Source organism: Augochlora pura, chromosome 3, assembly GCF_028453695.1.
Source record: "Augochlora pura isolate Apur16 chromosome 3, APUR_v2.2.1, whole genome shotgun sequence".
Taxonomy (NCBI): domain Eukaryota; kingdom Metazoa; phylum Arthropoda; class Insecta; order Hymenoptera; family Halictidae; genus Augochlora; species Augochlora pura.
The window spans coordinates 25,849,804-25,869,203 of record NC_135774.1 but is presented as its reverse complement, the minus strand read 5'-3'; the positions used below and the strand labels follow the sequence as shown (position 1 = coordinate 25,869,203).

The 19,400-nt window shown below is 45.4% G+C and overlaps 1 protein-coding gene across 1 annotated transcript in view; it reads left to right on the top strand.

The window, feature by feature from the left end:
• Positions 1 to 707: 707 nt before the first annotated feature.
• Positions 708 to 19,400, top strand: part of Dop1r2 (dopamine receptor 2) — a 72,407-nt gene continuing 53,714 nt past the window's right edge. The window contains exon 1 of the mRNA XM_078176686.1: positions 708 to 2,010. Coding sequence (XP_078032812.1) covers positions 812 to 2,010 — 1,199 coding nt within the window. The 5' untranslated portion in view covers positions 708 to 811. The remainder of the gene's footprint in view (positions 2,011 to 19,400) is intronic.

Below are 19,400 nucleotides of genomic sequence, written 5' to 3'. Positions count from 1 at the left end.
GGCTTGCGGCATGGCGGAGCTAAGAGCTTTCCGCATCTCTTGTTTTGTAATTGTTGGTTTATCATTTCTTGCTTCGTGTACTAAACTTTAGCTGTATTCGTTAGCCATCGAATGACGCACCATTTTGTCTAATATAATAATCTCAATTATATTTTAATATATTTTTTAATGTTTTCCTCTCGACACTATAAGTCTTTTAGTCTTTTAGTCACTATTAGTCTTTCTATAAACCCTGATAAAACACGAGGAAGTTTGTACGAGTTGCCAAAAGCTAAACCGTCGAACAGCAACATTTATATTCTCGGTCCACACGGATCGAGTGTTAATCCTCGAGTGGACTATCGACTGAAACGGTTCCGTGGGTTATCGCTGGGTAAACCAGTCCGGTGCTCGAGTACTGTTGTAGACAGTAACGCGTCCATCAACCTGTTAGATCGCGTAATACTCTTCGACTGGCAATTCCGACCAAGCCCGTACCAATACCGTCCATCTCTTGTTCCAGGTGGCAGGAACAACCGAGACCAGCCAGGACTGAACGTTTGAACCCTCGTCCATAGAGGAGACTCGACAGGCCCACCTGGAGGCCAGGATCCAGGCGCGGGCATCCTTTCGAAGGAGGTGCCGAAACAACTGACCGATGTCTTGAGGGATTCGATCGCGCGGACGGCAGCGATATCCGACGGAAAAATGAGAGAGCACGGGGGGATGGGGCGTCGTAGACGCGGTTCGGACGAGGCAGCCTGATGCGAGCGGGGGTGAGCTTGTGAAGGGGGGTGTGTCGGGCAGCTGAGCATCGCCCGCGGGCCGAAAAATGAACGAGACCGCGGTCTACCTGCTCGGATCGGAAGAAGAGGTAAACGTGCCGAGCAAACAGCTGAACAGGACGTTCTACACCGCGAGCTACCCGCCGCAGAACACCAGCTACGACGAGCTGTGGCACCTGGCGACGGACAGGGCCGGCCTGGCGATCATTCTATTCCTGTTCTCGGTGGCGACCGTGTTCGGCAACATGCTGGTGATCCTGGCGGTGGTGCGCGAGCGATACCTGCACACGGCGACCAACTACTTCATCACGTCGCTGGCGTTCGCCGACTGTCTGGTCGGTTTGGTGGTGATGCCTTTCAGCGCGATCTACGAGGTCCTGGAGAACCGTTGGCTGTTCACTCACGACTGGTGCGACGTCTGGCGGTCCCTGGACGTGCTCTTCTCCACGGCGTCGATCCTGAACCTGTGCGTGATCAGCCTGGACCGGTACTGGGCGGTCACCGACCCGTTCACCTACCCGCGCAAGATGACCCGTCGCCGTGCCGCGATCCTGATCGCGATCGTCTGGATCTGCTCCAGCGCGATCTCGTTCCCCGCCATCGCCTGGTGGAGAGCCGTCCGCACCGAGGAGGTCCCCGAGGACAAATGCCCGTTCACGGAGCACCTGGGCTACCTGATCTTCTCGTCGACGATCAGCTTCTACGTGCCGCTGTTCGTCATGGTGTTCACATACTACAAGATCTACCGGGCCGCCGTGATCCAGACGAGGAGTCTGAAGCTGGGCACCAAGCAGGTGATCATGGCATCCGGCGAGCTCGAGCTCACTCTCAGGATGCATCGCGGCGGTGGGACCAACACCGACGCGAGACACCTGTTCCGCACCGCCTCGAGCACGCCCGAGGACCTCCAGGACCTCGAGGAGCCGCTCACGGCGATCCACAACAACTGTCTCACCAGAGTACCGTCTACCAGGATCAATAAACAACACCTGGGAAAGAACTTCTCCCTGTCCAGGAAGCTGGCCAAGTTCGCCAAGGAGAAGAAAGCGGCGAAGACGCTCGGCATCGTGATGGGCGTGTTCATCGTCTGCTGGCTGCCGTTCTTCGTGGTGAACCTCTGGTCCGGTTTCTGCTCCCAGTGCATCTGGCAGGAGGAGATCGTGTTCGCCGCGGTCACGTGGCTCGGCTGGATCAACAGCGGCATGAATCCTGTCATATACGCCTGCTGGAGCAGGGATTTCCGAAGGTGAGTCTCTACTACGTAGATCGTTTCTCATCCGCCGGAGACCGCTCGGGGAAATTGCATTATCCGACGTCGCCGGGGATCTTGTCGTCTTCGGGTCACGCGGGGAGGATAACTGTGTCAGTTTTCAAGGTAGCGGACGCTATCTTCTAGGTTCTACCGAGAGTACCCTTCGAAAAGATAGACGACGAACAGTGTACCCTAAGCGGATTCCACGTGCAGATGTCGATGGCCTACTGAACGGGGATGAGGCGACGTGATTCATTCTTTGTTAAAATGATGAGATTGAGGATTTAAGACGAAGCTCGATCGAAACCCGGCAAATCTTTTGGATGTAAAACTGGTTCATCCTCTGGTCGCGTTTGTCACGACTTTGGGCTCATCCTGTATTGTAAAAATTGATCATGGAGTCAGTAGAATTTTCTATTCAACCTGCTGACTATTGTCGTGTCTTAAATCCACTTTTAAGGCCCGGAAATGTGATGTCCTTATTAGCATCGGAAAGCTGATGAGCCCGGCATCCGGAGGCCCTTGATCTGGACCGCAGGCATGCCCCGCATTAGTCCGAATGCCTGAGGTATCGAGGAAAGTCTCCCTCGAACAAAGGGCGAGCGAACGGCCGTACGTATCGATACCGTATCGACACGATGGCTATACGGCGGCAATACCGTATCGAGTTCTAGCGTTTCGTTATCGAGCGAGCGCACGGAAGCACGTAGCCGGTGCTCGTAATTTAAGAGATGCTCGCCCGCGTTTGTCGCCTAATCGCGGATAAGTAGCCTTCGGTCGATAGTTCCGCCGGAAACCGTATCGGTCTGTAATCTGGGTTCAACCGGGGAATTCCGCGCGTTTCTCTCCCCTGTCCCCTTTTCCTTGGCCGGGGATTTCACGGGTCCGTTGTCGGAGAAGGCACCGCGCCGTTTCCACGCAGGAACCCGGGAAAATTGACACCGGGAAATATTTACCGGCGATACGAGTCCTCGCGTCAACCGGTCGATCGTTAACTCCCGGTTTTAAAGCGGCTCGGACGCGCGCGGATTAAGGACGGGCTTGATCATTCCTCCTTTCGGATCAGCGTCAAGCTACACCGGATATCTTTACGAGACCCTCGGCGACGTTACGAGCGCGTTTTACGAGGACGAGGAATGACCGCGCCGATGGGAACATCGGTCTACCAATTGGCGGCCTTGTATTCCCGAAACTGCTTTGTCTCTGATCCCGCGACTCCGCCCGCCAGCGTCCTTAATTGCCTGATTCTCGGGTACTTAGACAATCGCCCGACAAATTAAATCGCGCGAAACTACGGCTTTCTTAGTGGAACGTCCCGTTCCCTTTATTTCCACGCGTTAAACATCCGCGTTCGAATGTTATTTTCAATTGGACTGCAAGTTTTAATTGCAGAGTGCCTTCGACGGACTCCGTTTACTTAAATGTTTTGACTATCGCAAACGATGGAAGAAATTGTTACTTAAGGAAGTTATAGAATTTAAGTGTTAGTGAGACAGTATATGGGGACATTAAATGCCACTCCATCCACGTGATGGTATTAACCCTTTGCACTCGAAACTATTTTAACCGCACATCTGAAATAAAATTTCTGGCACATGGTATTTATATTCTTATTAAATTTTAAATTTTATATATAAATCTAAATTTTGTATAAAAATTATCTTAGGACGTGACAGAACAATTTTAGCGGTGTCTCATTACTACTCGAGTGCAAAGCATTAATCGCGGCACGTTCGCGTATGCATTTTATTTCACGGAAATAAACGTGTTCAGGATTTGGCACAGTCGGCTGGCTGGTGAGTAATGTCTGTAATTATGTCCCAGTTCTTTCTTATCTCCCGACGAGACGAACCCGCGCGAATCGGTCGCTCCTCCTCCTTAATGAGACGACCGACTTAAAAGCCTTCCCCAGACCTTTGTACACGATTAAGTCGCAAGCCGGCGACTATTTACTCTGAACTTCCTCCGCCTCGCGCGTTCCGAGTTCCAAGTCCCATTCATCGGGGAATTACTCGCGCGATAACGTCGCGTACTCGTTAATCGTGTGGATCTAGGTGCAGCGGCGGGAGGTGTTACCGATCGACAGTCAACCAAATATTGGTTGTTTGATAAGGGAAGGATCTTCGACTCCGCGGGAAATCTCGCGTGTCGTCGATCGGCGCCGCATACGCGCGAGTTTATATCGCTTCGAGGTACATCCATCGCAACGGATGCATTGTCATGCTACGTTAATTATTAGGCCGCTAATCTTTATGCAAATTCCCTGCTCTCCAAACTGTTTTTTGGCTCAACGAATCGCACGGCCATTACCGGCTTTGTTTTATCGAGTTTCTGGCACGCTTGTATACGCGCGGCAAATTCGGGCTGTACTAATTACTAGACTGCCAAAGAGGAACGCGACGTTTTCCAATCGATTGTCTAATTTTGGTATATTCGAGGCACCTATCATTTTGTCTGAACAGCCGTATAATCGGGGCGTGTTTGTGAAAAACAATGCCGGCGCCAAAAATAAATGATTTTCTAGAGGGAAGGAGAAAGGCTGATATTTTTCAATTATTGATAAAACCTATTTTATCCTTGTCTTTAAATGTAACTGAGACAGTAATAAATTAAAGACACAAAAAGTATATAGTAGAAAAAGTTTATAGTATATAATATAAGATTATAGTATAAAAAGCTACGAACTATATTTCGATGTTTTAATTTTTTGCTATCAAGCATTGCAACAATATTAATTTTATGGTAAAAGCAAACGCCGAGATACAGGAAATGTCAGCAGTTGTATCTCTTATCAAAAGATATTATGCTTAAATGGTATACTACCGTATACTTATTGCCACATAGAATGGTTCAACCATTGTTTTCTACAAACATTCCTCTTGCGTCTATCTATCCAAATTAATATCCACGTATCGCATAAATAACTCGCAAACAGCGTTCGGATCGTAACGTTCCAAAACGACGAACAAACTCCGTCTCGCCGTAGTATAAACTTTCCCCGCGCATCTTATCGGATATATTCTTTGTTTTTTATCGTCTGCTCCACCACCCCCGGCCCTTAGCCAGTTCCAGCCTCCATCGCTCGACGTAAATTCTATTTACTGCCTACACCAGATAGATATTTGCGGGCACCGGCGACCGAGAACGGCGCTCGTGTTCTACCTTCCGCAAAAACTCGATTCCGACGGGTCACGGAGTTGCGCGCGACAATTATCTAGCGAGCGGACGGAACAGCTGAACACGCGCCGCGATCGGTTCAGAGTATATTCTCGGCAGTGTTCAAAGTCGAATTAACAAGGGCTTCTCTTCCTCAATCTCATCGATAAGAAATTCATCATTTTTTCGAGAGATAGACAATTTACCAAGTAATAAACGCATGTAACAATAACAAAGATAACAAAAATAATGGAAATAATGAATAATAAATTAGTAGAAATATATAATAGAACTCTTGGCCCACGTCTTATAATTGTATAAAATTTTATTTCTCTCCCAAAGTGTTGTATACAACTAATCTGCCTCAGAACAGCAACGTTACCTATTATGGTGGGATTATTGTCGGGAATATAATACGGCATTATGGTGCGGCCAGTGTAAACACTATACGAGACAGTCTATTATACTATGATAGTCTGAACATTGGCGGTCTCTTTGCTACTAAACAATTTCGTTACTGTGTACGTTATAAGGAGTCACGAATGTTTTCGGCATATGAGGCGAAGGGTTAATGGTCCCGCAGTCGCATAAACACGAAATATTCGGCCGTTCACTGACAACGGGCGTCGATGTATTGGCTTTTTTTCGGGGCTCGGCGAAATTGATTGGAAGGACACTTTTGACTTTGGATGGCCCTCGTACAGCTGGAAGGCAATGACAGAGTGGCCATTCGTGCGCTACAGGTTCCTTTGTTTCCCTTTTACGCGAAACGTGATTGGACGACACGTATTTTTTTTTTTAGGCTTCCTGCCTTTTGCCTCTTTCGGCTGCGCTGTTTTCTGTAGCTGTTTCGAGCTCAGATTGCGCAAACAGAAGTTTCTTTGTCATTCAAGATTCTGGACGAGATTTCGTTTCTTTTATTTTTATTTTACATTTTATTCGTGTATTTGACGAGATTTCGTTTCTTTTATTTTTATTTTACATTTTATTGCATTTTATTATATAATATATTAGTGCTATACAAATCTACTATTTAGAGAATTATCGAAGAGAAATAAAAAATAACGTCAACTGGCTGCAGTCAAATTTACCATTTCGATAAATACTTTAGCTCTTCACGAATCGTTCATTTCCCCAAAGATACTTCACCGAACGACGACTAATAATAGATGAATTATCACAATTCCACCCAAAAAGTAGAACCAGTCAAAGACATCTCGCCATTTCGTCTTCGATCGAGTATCCATCGTGAAAAACGTGCGCCGTCAGTCCCTCGGGAGCTCTCCATCGGTCGATCTTTCATCTCGCAAGCTCCTGGTTGACTGTTACACTTGCAAACGAGTGTCGCCAGCTGCACCGGATTCCACGGAGGTCCCGTCTACAAACGGAACGTCGATGGCGGAGTGGCTGCTCGCGAAAATCTCACGAGATTGAGACAAATACACCGTACACGGTCCATCGAGTTAACGTTCCACGCCTCGCTCTCTCTCACTCTCTCTCTCTCTCTAGAATTTCACTTAGGTACCCGGTTCTCCCGGGAGCGTTTGTATGCCGTCGTTATTTATCGCTGAACGTCGCCGTCATTTTTCACGGAGCGTATTACAAGGCGCGCGCGACGGCGGCCTGTTCCCGGCTCGAAACGCGGCTCTCGGCTGTTCGCTTTCGAAAACGACTTTTTGAAAAATCAGTTCGAGGGTGTCCCGAGTTCTCGGTCGAAGCGACCAGGGGGGATGGTGGTGGCCCCGTAGATTGATGGGGGCGAGCCGATGGCCATCGATCCGCGCCGATACACGCGTTTCGCCGGAGCGCGAACAACAGCGGCGAGAAAAAAGGAGAAAAATCAGGGGGGAAAAAACGAGGAGAAAATGGACAGGAAGCGAGCCGACCGCTTCTCGGATCGGCTAGGCTCGGCCGTGCGCCCGCGCCCGTGACCGGGATTTAATTAAAGGGACGACCAGGCTCGTTAGAGCAACAGGGATTCTTTCCTGATTCGCGCGCCATTCATTCCCCGCCGTAGTTCCCGCGCGTTCCCCGCCCTTTCTCCGTCCCCGCCGCGTAATTAAATCCCGCTATTTGCATACCTTCCGCTTTCTCTCGTAACTTTGTTCCCAATTATTCGGTGCATCGTTTCGCGTAACGGACGTTCCTTGCTGACTCCGCCGCCCCAGGAAATCAAAAACCTGGGCCGACGCCTTCGAATTTCGTTACCCGGATTGGAATTGTTCGTTTCACGGCGCCCCCGGTCTGATTAGTTGACAAGAACTCGCGTTCTTCCGATCGGGGTCAAGGCTTCTCTTCGTTAAAAATCGTACGATTGCCTGCGCTCGTTACTTTGTTTAATTAACTCATTGTTATTTTTATCATCTGACTATTATTTAACTCTTCGAGGCACAGGATTTCGGGAAACAAATGCACCCATGTGGCACAGAAATTTTGTCGCGTTTTTAGTTAAACAAAATTGGCATCTTTTTATTGAAAGCATGTAGAAACATAAATAATTAATAATTCAACTGAATTTGTAGAATGAGACTGAATTTATGGAATGAGACTTAAATAGTCCCATCATGCATTGCCGTGTATTAAAAAGGTGGGACATTTTTATTATATTTCATTTTATTTTTATTTATTAAGTATTGTTAATATGACTATGAAGCAGACTAATTATGGATCCATTCTGTTGGTGGAAATGAACACTTCGATTCTAAACTTGCCATAAAATATTTTGTTTAACGCGTTAAATAGACATTTAACGTGGCAGGGAATGTGTTAATTTATTAGCTGTCTATATGAACGACTATTTCGTTGACTGAAGTCCTGTCGGATGTAACCTGTTCAACTAATCACCAAGAAACATTCGAGAATGCGGTTCGTCTATCCGTTTCATTGTACCAGGCTGAAACGCTTTTCGAAATTCGCTGCGGCTTGTTTAGAAAATGGTAATCTGGGAACATTAATCACGAACAAAATTGTAGTTGCGTTACTCGCCAGGGAATATCGACAATTAAGTATGTTGGCCAGGAAGTTTTAGGTCAACGAAGCTGTCAAAACGTTGCTATTAGGGGGAAGGAAACTAGGCTACCCCGAAAATTACCTACACGGTTCCGGATTCGTGGGAGGGGGGGTGAAACCACCCTCCATGAATCGGCAGTCACGGAACTATCTTGGAAACCGTGCGCAGATAAAAATGCAATAACCTGGCAGGCAAAATTGTGCAGTTTGTCGCGCGAGCTCGATAAAAATAAATCCTCGAGGATATTATCATTGCTAAGACCATTTTCATTGGTAGGACCATTTTCATTGGTAATCTCGTATTACGATCGAGCGTACCTTTCTCTCGGATTTGCATGGAATCGGCGACGAATAAACTGCAACGTAGAATATGGTTTCGATTCGGCGCGACCGGAAACGATTTCGCTGTTCGCCGGCTGTTCAATCTGGCCCCGGGACGAGTTCGAACGATTCCGGTTTCGAATCATTTCCGAAACGGATTAATCGTTGTCGCGAGACTCCATGTCTCGCGCCTCTTTAGGGAAATTGAACCTTGTCGCGCGGGCGCGGCCCCGCTGCCGGCTCTAAGATCACTCTGTTACACCTGACAGCGGTTTTAATGGAGCCCTGGGGGGCTATGGAGCTTACTCCATTCCGACAATTACTATCGGCGATGCCACCGCCGGTGTGTCCTCGTGTGGTTCCAATTAGGTTTACCGGCGAGATTGAGTAACTTCCTCCAAGAACCTGCGCATACGTCTATCCCCATCGGTCGGGTTTTCGACAAACAAATCGGCTGAGGCAATCGAACGATGCGAATTTTTAGAAAATTTTATCATGAAGATTTAACGAAAGCTTCGATGCTGCGATTTGGAATAATTAATAGTTTGCAGGTCTTTATTGAAAGGAAGATTTTTATCTGTATTAACATTATTATCTTATTAATATACAAGCTGTATTAATTTTTATCTGTATTAATACTAATTTAATAATTTCAATAACTAAAGTGGAATATAAGAACATTTATTTCTCCTACTATCTTTGACATTTGGTATTACAGTCAATTTTATTATAAATTCAACAATCCATAGTTTAATAATTAATTATCTTATTAATATGTATATAATATTTTAGCTGTATTAATATTAATTTAATAATTTCAATAACTAAAGTGGAATATAAGAACATTAATTTCTCCCACTGTCTTTAACGCTTGGTACTACAGTCAATTTTATTATAAATTCAACAATAATTCAATAATTAAACTACATAGTTCAATAATTAAACTACAGATATTATCGTTACAATAAACTTACTGAAAGTATTACTTTAACTCTTGTCCTATATCACCGATTTAGTATATTTTAATTCCACAGAAATGTTCGCAGCTTATTCATTACCAAATATTTGGAATCCTTCGGGCAGATTCATTTCGATGAATTATTTTATAATATTCACGATCCGTATATTATCCCGACCACTCGCGATTCACGAATTATTTGATGATACCCGCAATTGGTGATTATTACGATTGTTGTTTAATCAAAACGTATTTAGAATTTCTCTTTCGAGTTTCGTTTCAATATTTCCCGGATTGAGGTCCGAATATGTATATATTCGTTTCATCGTGGAAACGATTTTCACCGCAACTTTCCCATTGTGGGATTTCGCTTTAGTGATTAGCTACTGTGTGTGTGTGTGAAGTGAAATATTGTATTGGACGATCGGAGCCGTCGGCTAAAGAGTGGCGTATCCGACGAGTGTCACCCAGTATCCTATCTTCTCTGGCTTTATTATATTAACGAATTATCCTGTGCCGATCTGATCCTCATCTGCATTATTGCCACAGGAGAATAAATAATCTGTAGCGATCTTACGTTAAGTAAATTTAATTGTAAATACCATTTTATTTGGCCAAGTTCGCAAATTTAATTTGCATAAGAAAAATGTTTAAAATTGAAGATCAGTTTTTTCGTTAAGAATTAAATTTCTCAACAATTGGCTACTGATCCAGAATCTACAAATATAGTCTATTGGTGATCGAAACGATTATTGTAAATGCTCTAAGCCAATAATAAAAGGAAATGCTCTCTACACCAGCTCTGTTTAAATAAAATGATCTCGGCTATTGTTCGCGATACTTTTTCCTGGAGTTATAAACCAGGTCTGCGGCGCAACAGCACTAATTGCAGGCAGACATAATAAATTCAGGACTGGCCGGTCACGCGAAGAATGCCGCATGGAGTCAAGGTTCCAGGGTCAGAGTCCAGGCGTTTAATTCGCGACCGTCCTCGTCGATCCGCGACGGCTTTCCCATCGGAAACCGTGTCCCGGTCGGATCGACGGGCCAACAGCGCGACGACAGGTCGCGCGGGATGATAAACGAGCCGCGGCGCGCGGAACCGTCGAAACGACGGAGCCGTCGCTCGTGCCCGGCCCGTTTAAAAACGGCCGCATTTCCATCTGCTTTGCATTTCCGCGTTATGCACGGTGCAGGGCCCGTGTAAATCACCGCGCATGCGAAAATAAAGCGGCCGCGAGAGTGACGAGGCTCTCTACCGCCGACTGCGGGATGAACAAAAGGACGCCGCCGCCCCGCGCCGGTAACGAACGGTAAATTGCTTTTCGAGCCAGCGACGCGTTTAAGGATGACAGGCCGCGAGCGTCGCGGCGCCGCGACGCTTTCCTTCTTTTCACAGGAATTATTTTTCCACGCCGCGGCGCGCGGCCGTCTGAGCGTCCTCTATCTGCTGGCGGGCTGTTTTAATGAAATACGCGCGGCGCGCGGAGACCCGCGGGGCCTCCGACACCATAACCGTATTTCTCCGGCGACCTTCCGTAAATGGATCCTAGGACGCCTCGTCGCGAAAACACTTCAAAGGGCGGCGAACAAGAGCGCGAAAGGGAGGGCCTGCGCGGGCTAACTCCCGCAGGGTTACGGACCATAGGGCGCGCGGAACCGAAGCCACCGTTCGTTCGTTGGCCGGCCATTCCGTCGCAACGACCGGCCGATTCCTCGGACGAGATGACATCTTTTACGTTAGACGGTCCAGCGAGTTCTCTCTGTCCGCCGGGCCACCGCTTCGCAACGGCCGCGTATTTTATCGTTATTTGAACACATTCTTGCTTGCTCGGCCGGGCTACTCGCCCTCGGTTCGCCTTCCTCCCGGCATTATTTTCTGATAGTTCTGTTTGCTCTTCCCTTGTAATACGTTGTTTGATGTTTGGAGAGACTGCGGTTCGCTCGCGGAAAACTGCCGCGTACGGCGATTAGAGTTTCGATTGGTTGAACACGTTTTTAACCCTTCGCACATGCGTCACATTAATTTATTAATATCGTGAGGTAATCGTTTGAAATACTTGAATAATAGCTGGATATCTTTCATTTCTGAAGTCCTTTAAAATTTCACAACAGTATTACGATCTTTATTTGTATTCAATTTTTGTTATGTTATAATAAAATATGTAGAAACATGGTCATTGTATTAGTAGGTGAAATTACGTGAAAGTTACAGAGCATAAAGGGTTAGTATTACTACTGACCTTATTCAGAAGACTAAAAATTATTTCCAAAATTACTCAGACAACCCTCTAGTTGCTAACAAGTTTTGTTGCTTATGCAAATGCATCCTATAATTTAATTAAAAAGAATACAAAACAAGTATAGCAAATTTAAAAAGTACATGAAATTTTTAATAATATCATGTTACATTTTCATCATACGCGACTAACGTATTTAAAAAGTAAATAATAAAAGAATCCTAAATTGAAGAAAATTTCCAAACTCCACAAAATATTAGAAATGCAAATTCCGCTTTGCTCGCTGCTGGAAAATTAAATACTGTTTTCATGTAAAGCTCAGTCTTTTAACCAGAGTTCTTTCATTTTGACACAGTTTAATTTGTTGCGGCAACTTCAAACAATCTCTGCAGATATAACGCGGGTTCTGGTTTTTTTTAAAAATGTTCTCCCCTAAGTAGAAAAAGCTGTTGATTCGCGTGTTTGAGTGTTTTCAAATGCATATTAAATAATCGCGTATAGTCGCAATAAGCGGCGCTAATAAACGGTCCGCGGGTACGGATGGAAGTTTCGCAATTAAGTTTCAGAATTTTTGCCCCGTGGTTTTTGCTGCGCGCTGGTACCGCGTTGCCTCGCGTGGACAAGTTCCAGCGAGTTTCATGGACCGAAAGTTCTACCCAGAGGACGAACTCTTTCAGTTACTTAACACGGTACAGGTGGAATATTCGGGAAACGTGAATTCAACCGATTCATCCTGCCTAAAAAGTACTGAACATTTAATAGTACACGGATAATAATATTAAATGATCTTCACAGTATCTGCAATGATTTTCAATAGTTTGTTCGATTGAACATCCCCTTTGCATAATTGGTGCAACATAGACTGTTAAATATTTTAGTAAATTAAAAATTGTATAGCATCGCTCCTAAACTCTTGTGATGATTTAACCTCTTAGGCACGACGCGCCATTATAGTGGCTTTCGTGGATACTATTACTAAAGTGAACGATTAAAGTGAAAGTGTATATGTACAATACACTAAGAAAAGAATATATACAGCTAATACCGAAAAATATATATTAAGATAAATGGTAATTTAGTTACGAACAATTTTATTCGCACAAAATCCAGCCATGCCTAAGAGGTTAATAAGAACCTAACCTATAATGTGACTCGAATCAAATTATACTTCATCAATTACTTAGAACACCTATGGAGGATCAAACACATTAACCCTACCAATTAAAATTACTATAAATTCAATCTTGAAATAATTTACGCCACAGCGTAAAATAAAAATACTTAAATATACGATCACCTGTTTAAAAATCTATAAAATATTCGAGACAGGACAAGCAGCCGCGCAGTATTAATTTCACCGGAGAGCTTGTCAAGGTAATTCCGACTGGCCGCGTAATTCATCCCCGATACTTCATAAGGTGCTTACGAAGAAATCGAGCCGGCCCACCAATAATTTATCCACCGCCGTTGAGTCGATACCGACGCAAACTTTCCCGACTAGTGGTGTATCATGCTCTGGTATCAGCGAAGTCGCGTCGGCTGCGCGGCGTACCCGGGACAAAGAGTAAGAACATCGAACGAACCTAATACCCCATCGAACTCGCTGTCGAAGCTATTAAGAAGCACACCGGAGAAGAGGAAGGCCGGAAGTTTTCCGGAGGGGTGGCACGGAGCTGGCGACCTCACCGCGGGGGCGTATCGCTGAAAAGATTCCGGCCTTGCGAGCTTTGTTCTCTCTCTCTCTCTCTCTCTCTCTCTCTCTCTGTGTGTGTGTCGACGTCCAGAGGGGGCACGGCCACCTCTGCTGTTCCTCCGCAAGGAGAGACACAGGTTTTTCCCGGAGAATATTTTTCCGGGCTGCTTTTGTCCCAGCGAACGGGTTATTAAAAGTTCAAGGAGTTCCTTGGACGCCGGTGGAACCTGTCCGCCGGCGGACTTGCTTCCCACCGAATCAATGACATCCACCATTATATCCGCGGCCTTTGATCCCGCCGACGGCTACGATAAAGGGTGAACTGGGGCGAAGTCTGTGAACCTGGTTATCGCAATGCGGCAGCGAATAAAGCGCGACCAAATCGGGGCCTGTATTAGCTAATTGAGCCGGACCCAGCGCTCCCTGCCACGATTAAACGTGCTTTGCCTAATTAGCCCGCGGATTAATGCAATCGCGGGCGAACGGAGAGCCCTTGTGAACTATCCGGACCAAGGACGCTCCCCGTGTGTTAACAATGGTGTACCTTCTTGTTGGGTTTGGTGGACCGTGCCGACTGCGCGACAAATTCAAATTCTGTCTCCTTTCTTTGCTCGTAGAGTCTGCTTTTTAATTGGATCATGGCGGTCCGGCTTCCGTTGCGTTTTCTACGAGGGGATTAAGGGGGGGGGGGGGGGAATATGAGATTATGAGACGCTAGTCCTGTTCCGTTCTTCGGATACTACATCTCTTAATATATTTGAACCATTGGTTCTCGTTTACTCTACGTTGAAAATAGTGAACATTAGAAAGAGGTAAAAGAGGAGAAGGTTATACAATTTTCTGCATGCAATGGTGGGCGTAATTGTTTCTTATCCGCTTTGTTTCTTTAGAAATTAAAGCGACCTTGAATTTTTTTTAATTTAAGAGAAGACGAAGCTTTCTTCTCTCGAGCCTGAAGAATTTAATAAAAATAAGTATCGCCCGAGTCCCCGAAGACGAAATGAAACTCTCCGGCAAAAATTAATTTTTTCTTCTCGCCGCTTTTAATATTTCTGCCCGGGGAAATTAGACTCGCGCCCTCCATCCTTAATAAGATACCGTGCCGCTCTCGTACGTCAATTTTGCCAGAAACAAACAGCGAATTTGAATTGGTAAAGTTAACGAGCAAACCGTTCTTGTTTATATCGAATTTTCTATCCTCTTCCATTCCCGAATGAAATTCGAATCTGATGATACGGCGTTATCAGCACGCGAAACGGTAACTCGTTGTCTCAGAAATGAATATAAAGTCGTGTCCATAAAATCTAAAGAAAATACAATACCGCTTTGATCAACTTACGACCCGCGGAAACGTCTACAGCCTATAAAATTTCGCGTTCCTCCGGCGAATTATAAATGGTAAAGTAATCCCCCGGCGGTTCGTTTACGAAAGAAATTGTACGGCGTGGGGTCCGTGAGCGAATACTTGAACGTTACTGCCCCGGTTTATCGTGGATAGAGCAAGGGCTATAAGGGCATGAAACTCCCGGCTATCCCATAGACGTACTCGGAGCGATAGCCGTCTGCTTAAGATCCTAAGTAGCCACTCAAGATTTCGTGGCCTCATAAATACCAGGGGGCTTTCACATCGTAAAATTCTCCGCCTTACATATTAACTACACACCAAGTGCTCGTACAGTTGCAGAGACATTCGTGTCGCCATTATTGCCTCGGCTGTAGCGAATATTTAGCCGGTGTATCCACGAAGTCACTGCGACGATTAACCTCTCAGCTGTGAACGGCGGGAATACTCGTCGCGAGGAGATAGCGATTTTACGTGTTACGACGAGACCGTGCCAGCCCTACGATTTTAATTAAAACTCCTTGCGTGAACTATACGCAAATCTGGCACATTTCGGGATAATCATCGATGAACTGAGAAAACGTCGAACAAATATACAATCGAATAAAAATTGATCTAGGGTAGAATTTATGCGAATTATATTCTATTCGAATAAGAATTTCTTCGTGCAGGACGTCGTGTTATAATTACGATTTATTTCCTCCGTGTTATGTTTTTGTATTATTCGAATAAAAAACGATCTGAACAATGAATTATTTTATCAAAGAGTTATTCGAAATAATTGAAACGTTTAATTGTTGAACAATGATCGATCCGCTATTACTTTTATGCATCGTTGATTTATAGCCAGCAGTTTTTAACGCATCCACGATAAAGCATGTCAGCGCAATTTCAAACAGTGGAAATTGAAAAAGTATTCACGGTTATCGATGTTATTTTCCATACGGGCAAAAATTCGCGACGGTCCCGTTCACGTTCGCGCCACGTCCCGATCGGCGATATTAAAAAAAAAGAATGGCAGCGAACACGTGTCGCGAATCACCGAGCGAGCAGTCCGGGAAAAGGAGAAGAGGTATGTTCGGCGATAGTGGTTCGCGCGAACTTCGGAAATCCGCGATATCGGCGCCGAAAGGAGGACGCGTATTAATTATTCGGGACGCGGTCGCTGGATGGGAACGAGTCGTTAGGAGAGAGGGCTCGTTAATTGGATCTTCGGCGGGGAGGGTGAGTAGGAGCTAACGAGACAGTGGGAGGAGTGCGGGGGAGCTGCTAGGAGCCGCCTCGAAGAAGCTAATAAGGCTCGGCAACGTCTCGGAGAGGATCACCGCGGAGTTGCGTTACAAATGCCGCGATTATGCTGCTCCGGCATACGACATTAGTCGGGGGGTGAATCGCCTCGGAATAAAATTACCGCGATTCCCACGGACTCCCCGCGAGTCCTCGCGAGGCTCCGTTGCTCCCGAGGTTCAATGGCTTGCCTCCAACTTGCTTTCGACGCCGCACAGTGGTCCATAAAAAAATAAGGAATTAGATCCAGAGGCGTTAGATTTAAATCTAATTAAATCTAATTAAATAATGAGAAATATAATACTAATAGTTATAATTATAGTTACAATACTAATAACGATAATAATAACAATAACAGTAATGAAGTTAATGTATTTTTTCTTAATTAATCCTTAATCTGACATTATTTCATTGATCGCTCCAAGTATCGCGTTTATACCTTTTACGAATGAAGAGTTATGAGGCAATGGCACGCCTTGCGTCAATCCGGACCGCTGTGCGCCGCTTCGGGCGGCGCTTTGCCGTCGAGAACATCTTGGGCGTCGCTTTATCAGCGACCGTTTGTCTAAAAAGGATTTCTTTGAGAGCTTTGCTTTGCAAACCTCTAGTTGCATCGAACCTTGTCGAGTTGAGTGTCGCGTCGAGTCGTTGAAGTATCGGATCGGTCCGTAAGATCGTGCGGTTCTGATGTCGATTCAAATTCCCCGCATAATAATTATCCAACAGTTGGGTCTCTTGCTCGATAGCTTTGTATTTTTGTTTGTTCCGCGGTTCTTGTTCAAGTCTCGCGAGCAATAGAGCAAATAATTCTTTGGAAACTATGGAATATCAAGTCAACAAGAATGAACATTTCTGACGTGCATTGCCGAGGCCTATGACAAACTTCGACAACCATCACTTCATACATAACCAATCACGACACAACCGAGCCGACGTCGAATACAACGCAACCAGGACTCGACGGAATACCGGCGCCCTTTAATATGTATTGTCGCAAAGCGAGCGAAGCGGGATTTGCGAGCCTGCTAAATTCAACAGACGAATTTACAATATTCGAGGTGGCAACGACAGTTCGCGCTATATTGGTTGCACTGGATTGGGAAATTTTTAGAAGACGCGTTGGACCATACTTTTCCAATCTCTTTCTTGTTTTTGGCTAAAAGACTTAATAGATTTGACAAACTTGTCAATTTACTGCAGCTGCATCCTGGTTGTCTGAAATATGGTCTATTACACTACTTAATATAACTTAACTTAATATATCTCCCTCCTGCTTGTCTGAAATACTGTCCACCATCCGACTAAATTTAACCTGACGAATTTAATACAGTTCCATCCTGCCTGCCGGGAATACTGTCCATCGTACTACTTGTTTGGCCTGACGGATTTGTAACAATAAAACCTTACTTGTCTGAAATATTGACCATCACATCGCTCAATTTAATCTGACAAAATTTATAACAACAGAGCTCCAACCTACCGTCTCTAATACGAATTAATTTACATGTCTCAAATATCGTTGACCGTACTACTTCCATTTATCCGACATATCGCGCAATGGTCCACTATAAAAGACTTCATAAAATGATAACTACGCTGTCATTTCCTATTTTAAGTTTCCATGGAAAAAAAATGGATGGTCGTCCAAGAGGGAGCGGTATATTTGATAAAACTTTTCAGGGAACGCAAGAACAATAGCCTGGAAGCAGCTGACGCAACAGATGCCCGACTTCCCATTTCAGACGAGAGTTTCATCTTTCTGCATCGAGCAGTGTACACCGGAACAGTTTATTTTACCGCATAGCGGAACGGATTGTTTTTAAGTTCCCGAGGATGGATACGGGTTGAGAAGTGTGCTGACCCATCGTCGTACCAGGACCTCGGGAACATTCTGTATATGCACCAGCGTCCATTATTCGCGGTCGTTCCGCGATGAGTATGCACGCTAACCAATCGTACTCGATTTATCGAGCGACCATAGGCTCGATAGGCAAAGCATCGAAGAGGAACGCGACGGGGGTCGCGCTATCGATTCCCTCCGTTTAACGTATCAAAGGTCCCTCCTTGCCGGAGACTGTCCCTATCTTGTTTCGGGTCTTGGTAGGTCGTCCGACGAAGAATTTCAATTTCTAATAAGGAATTCGGTGCGAGAGGACTGGGGACCGCGGCGAATGCATCATTTGTCGACCTGATAAATGCGCTCTTCTTAATCAAGCTGATCGGAAACGATCGATTCGTGTACGACTGTTCGTAGTTTTAGGAATAACGTGTGGACATTGTGCGAGGGAAGGTACCAAGTTGCTGAGACTGTGATTGAAAGTGTCGGGCCAGGTGGGAGATAGATGGCGAAGGAAATTTGTCTTGATAGAAATTTTCAAACAATTTCTAACGTACCTTGGTGTATCATTTTTTTTTTATTAACATTGTAGAGCGTATGTGAAGCGATTTGTCTGTTGATTAATTTCTGTTTGCTGTAGTCATTAATATATGGCAATTGTTGAGCTAATCTTGGTCAGATATTTGGATATACTTTACATTACTGTGCTTAATCGTATATAGTAAGTATTGATCATTTTTCAGGGCTAAGAGAAAATAGATCTTTCAAATCGCAAGTAGGGCATAAATATATATAATATTAATAAAAAAAAGTCAGTTCGCGAAATTTTGCATTACACGGGGAGATATGAATATTCATAGTCTATTTACTGCTTCAGAAATCTATTTCTCCCTAGCCCGGTTATTTTCCAATAAAAACATTCACAAACGGTGACAAACTCTGTACGAATCTACACGCGACGATTCAAACCAGAAAGCTGCACGAACCTCTCCGTAAAAAGTCTCCAGAATTCGGCAGAACTATAGACGAACATAGCCTCGATCGAGGACTCACCCGAAGAAAGTCACCCTCGTTGTCTCCGACCAGTAGATACGAGGATAAGCTGTCGGAAGGGAGACAGTCCTGCCCCGTGTGGGCACAGGGCCGTATAAACGGTGTTTTTCTCGGCGGCAAAGAAGGGGAAGATCAGAAGGAAACTGAAGAAAGACGGAGCAATAACGATCCAAGGTTGCGAGCGGCTAGGACCGGAGCTCTTTAGCAAATTACTTTTATTCGTTCCCACGAAATGAGCTCCGGAGGAGCGTTCGAGGAGGTCGGGCCGAGTCGGGCCGAGTCGGACCGGGCCACGCCGGGCTTTTCACCGCGGCTTCCTTTCTCGTTTCCTACGGAAACGTTTCGGGGAATCCGGAGAAAAATTTGCTGCGGCTTAACCGCCGGGATTTTTGTCCGCCCCCCATGTTCCGCGGCGTCTTCGAGCAAGAACAATCGGGAACAATGGTTTCGGCGCCGTGCCTCGTTATGATCGCGCCGGCAAAAATTAC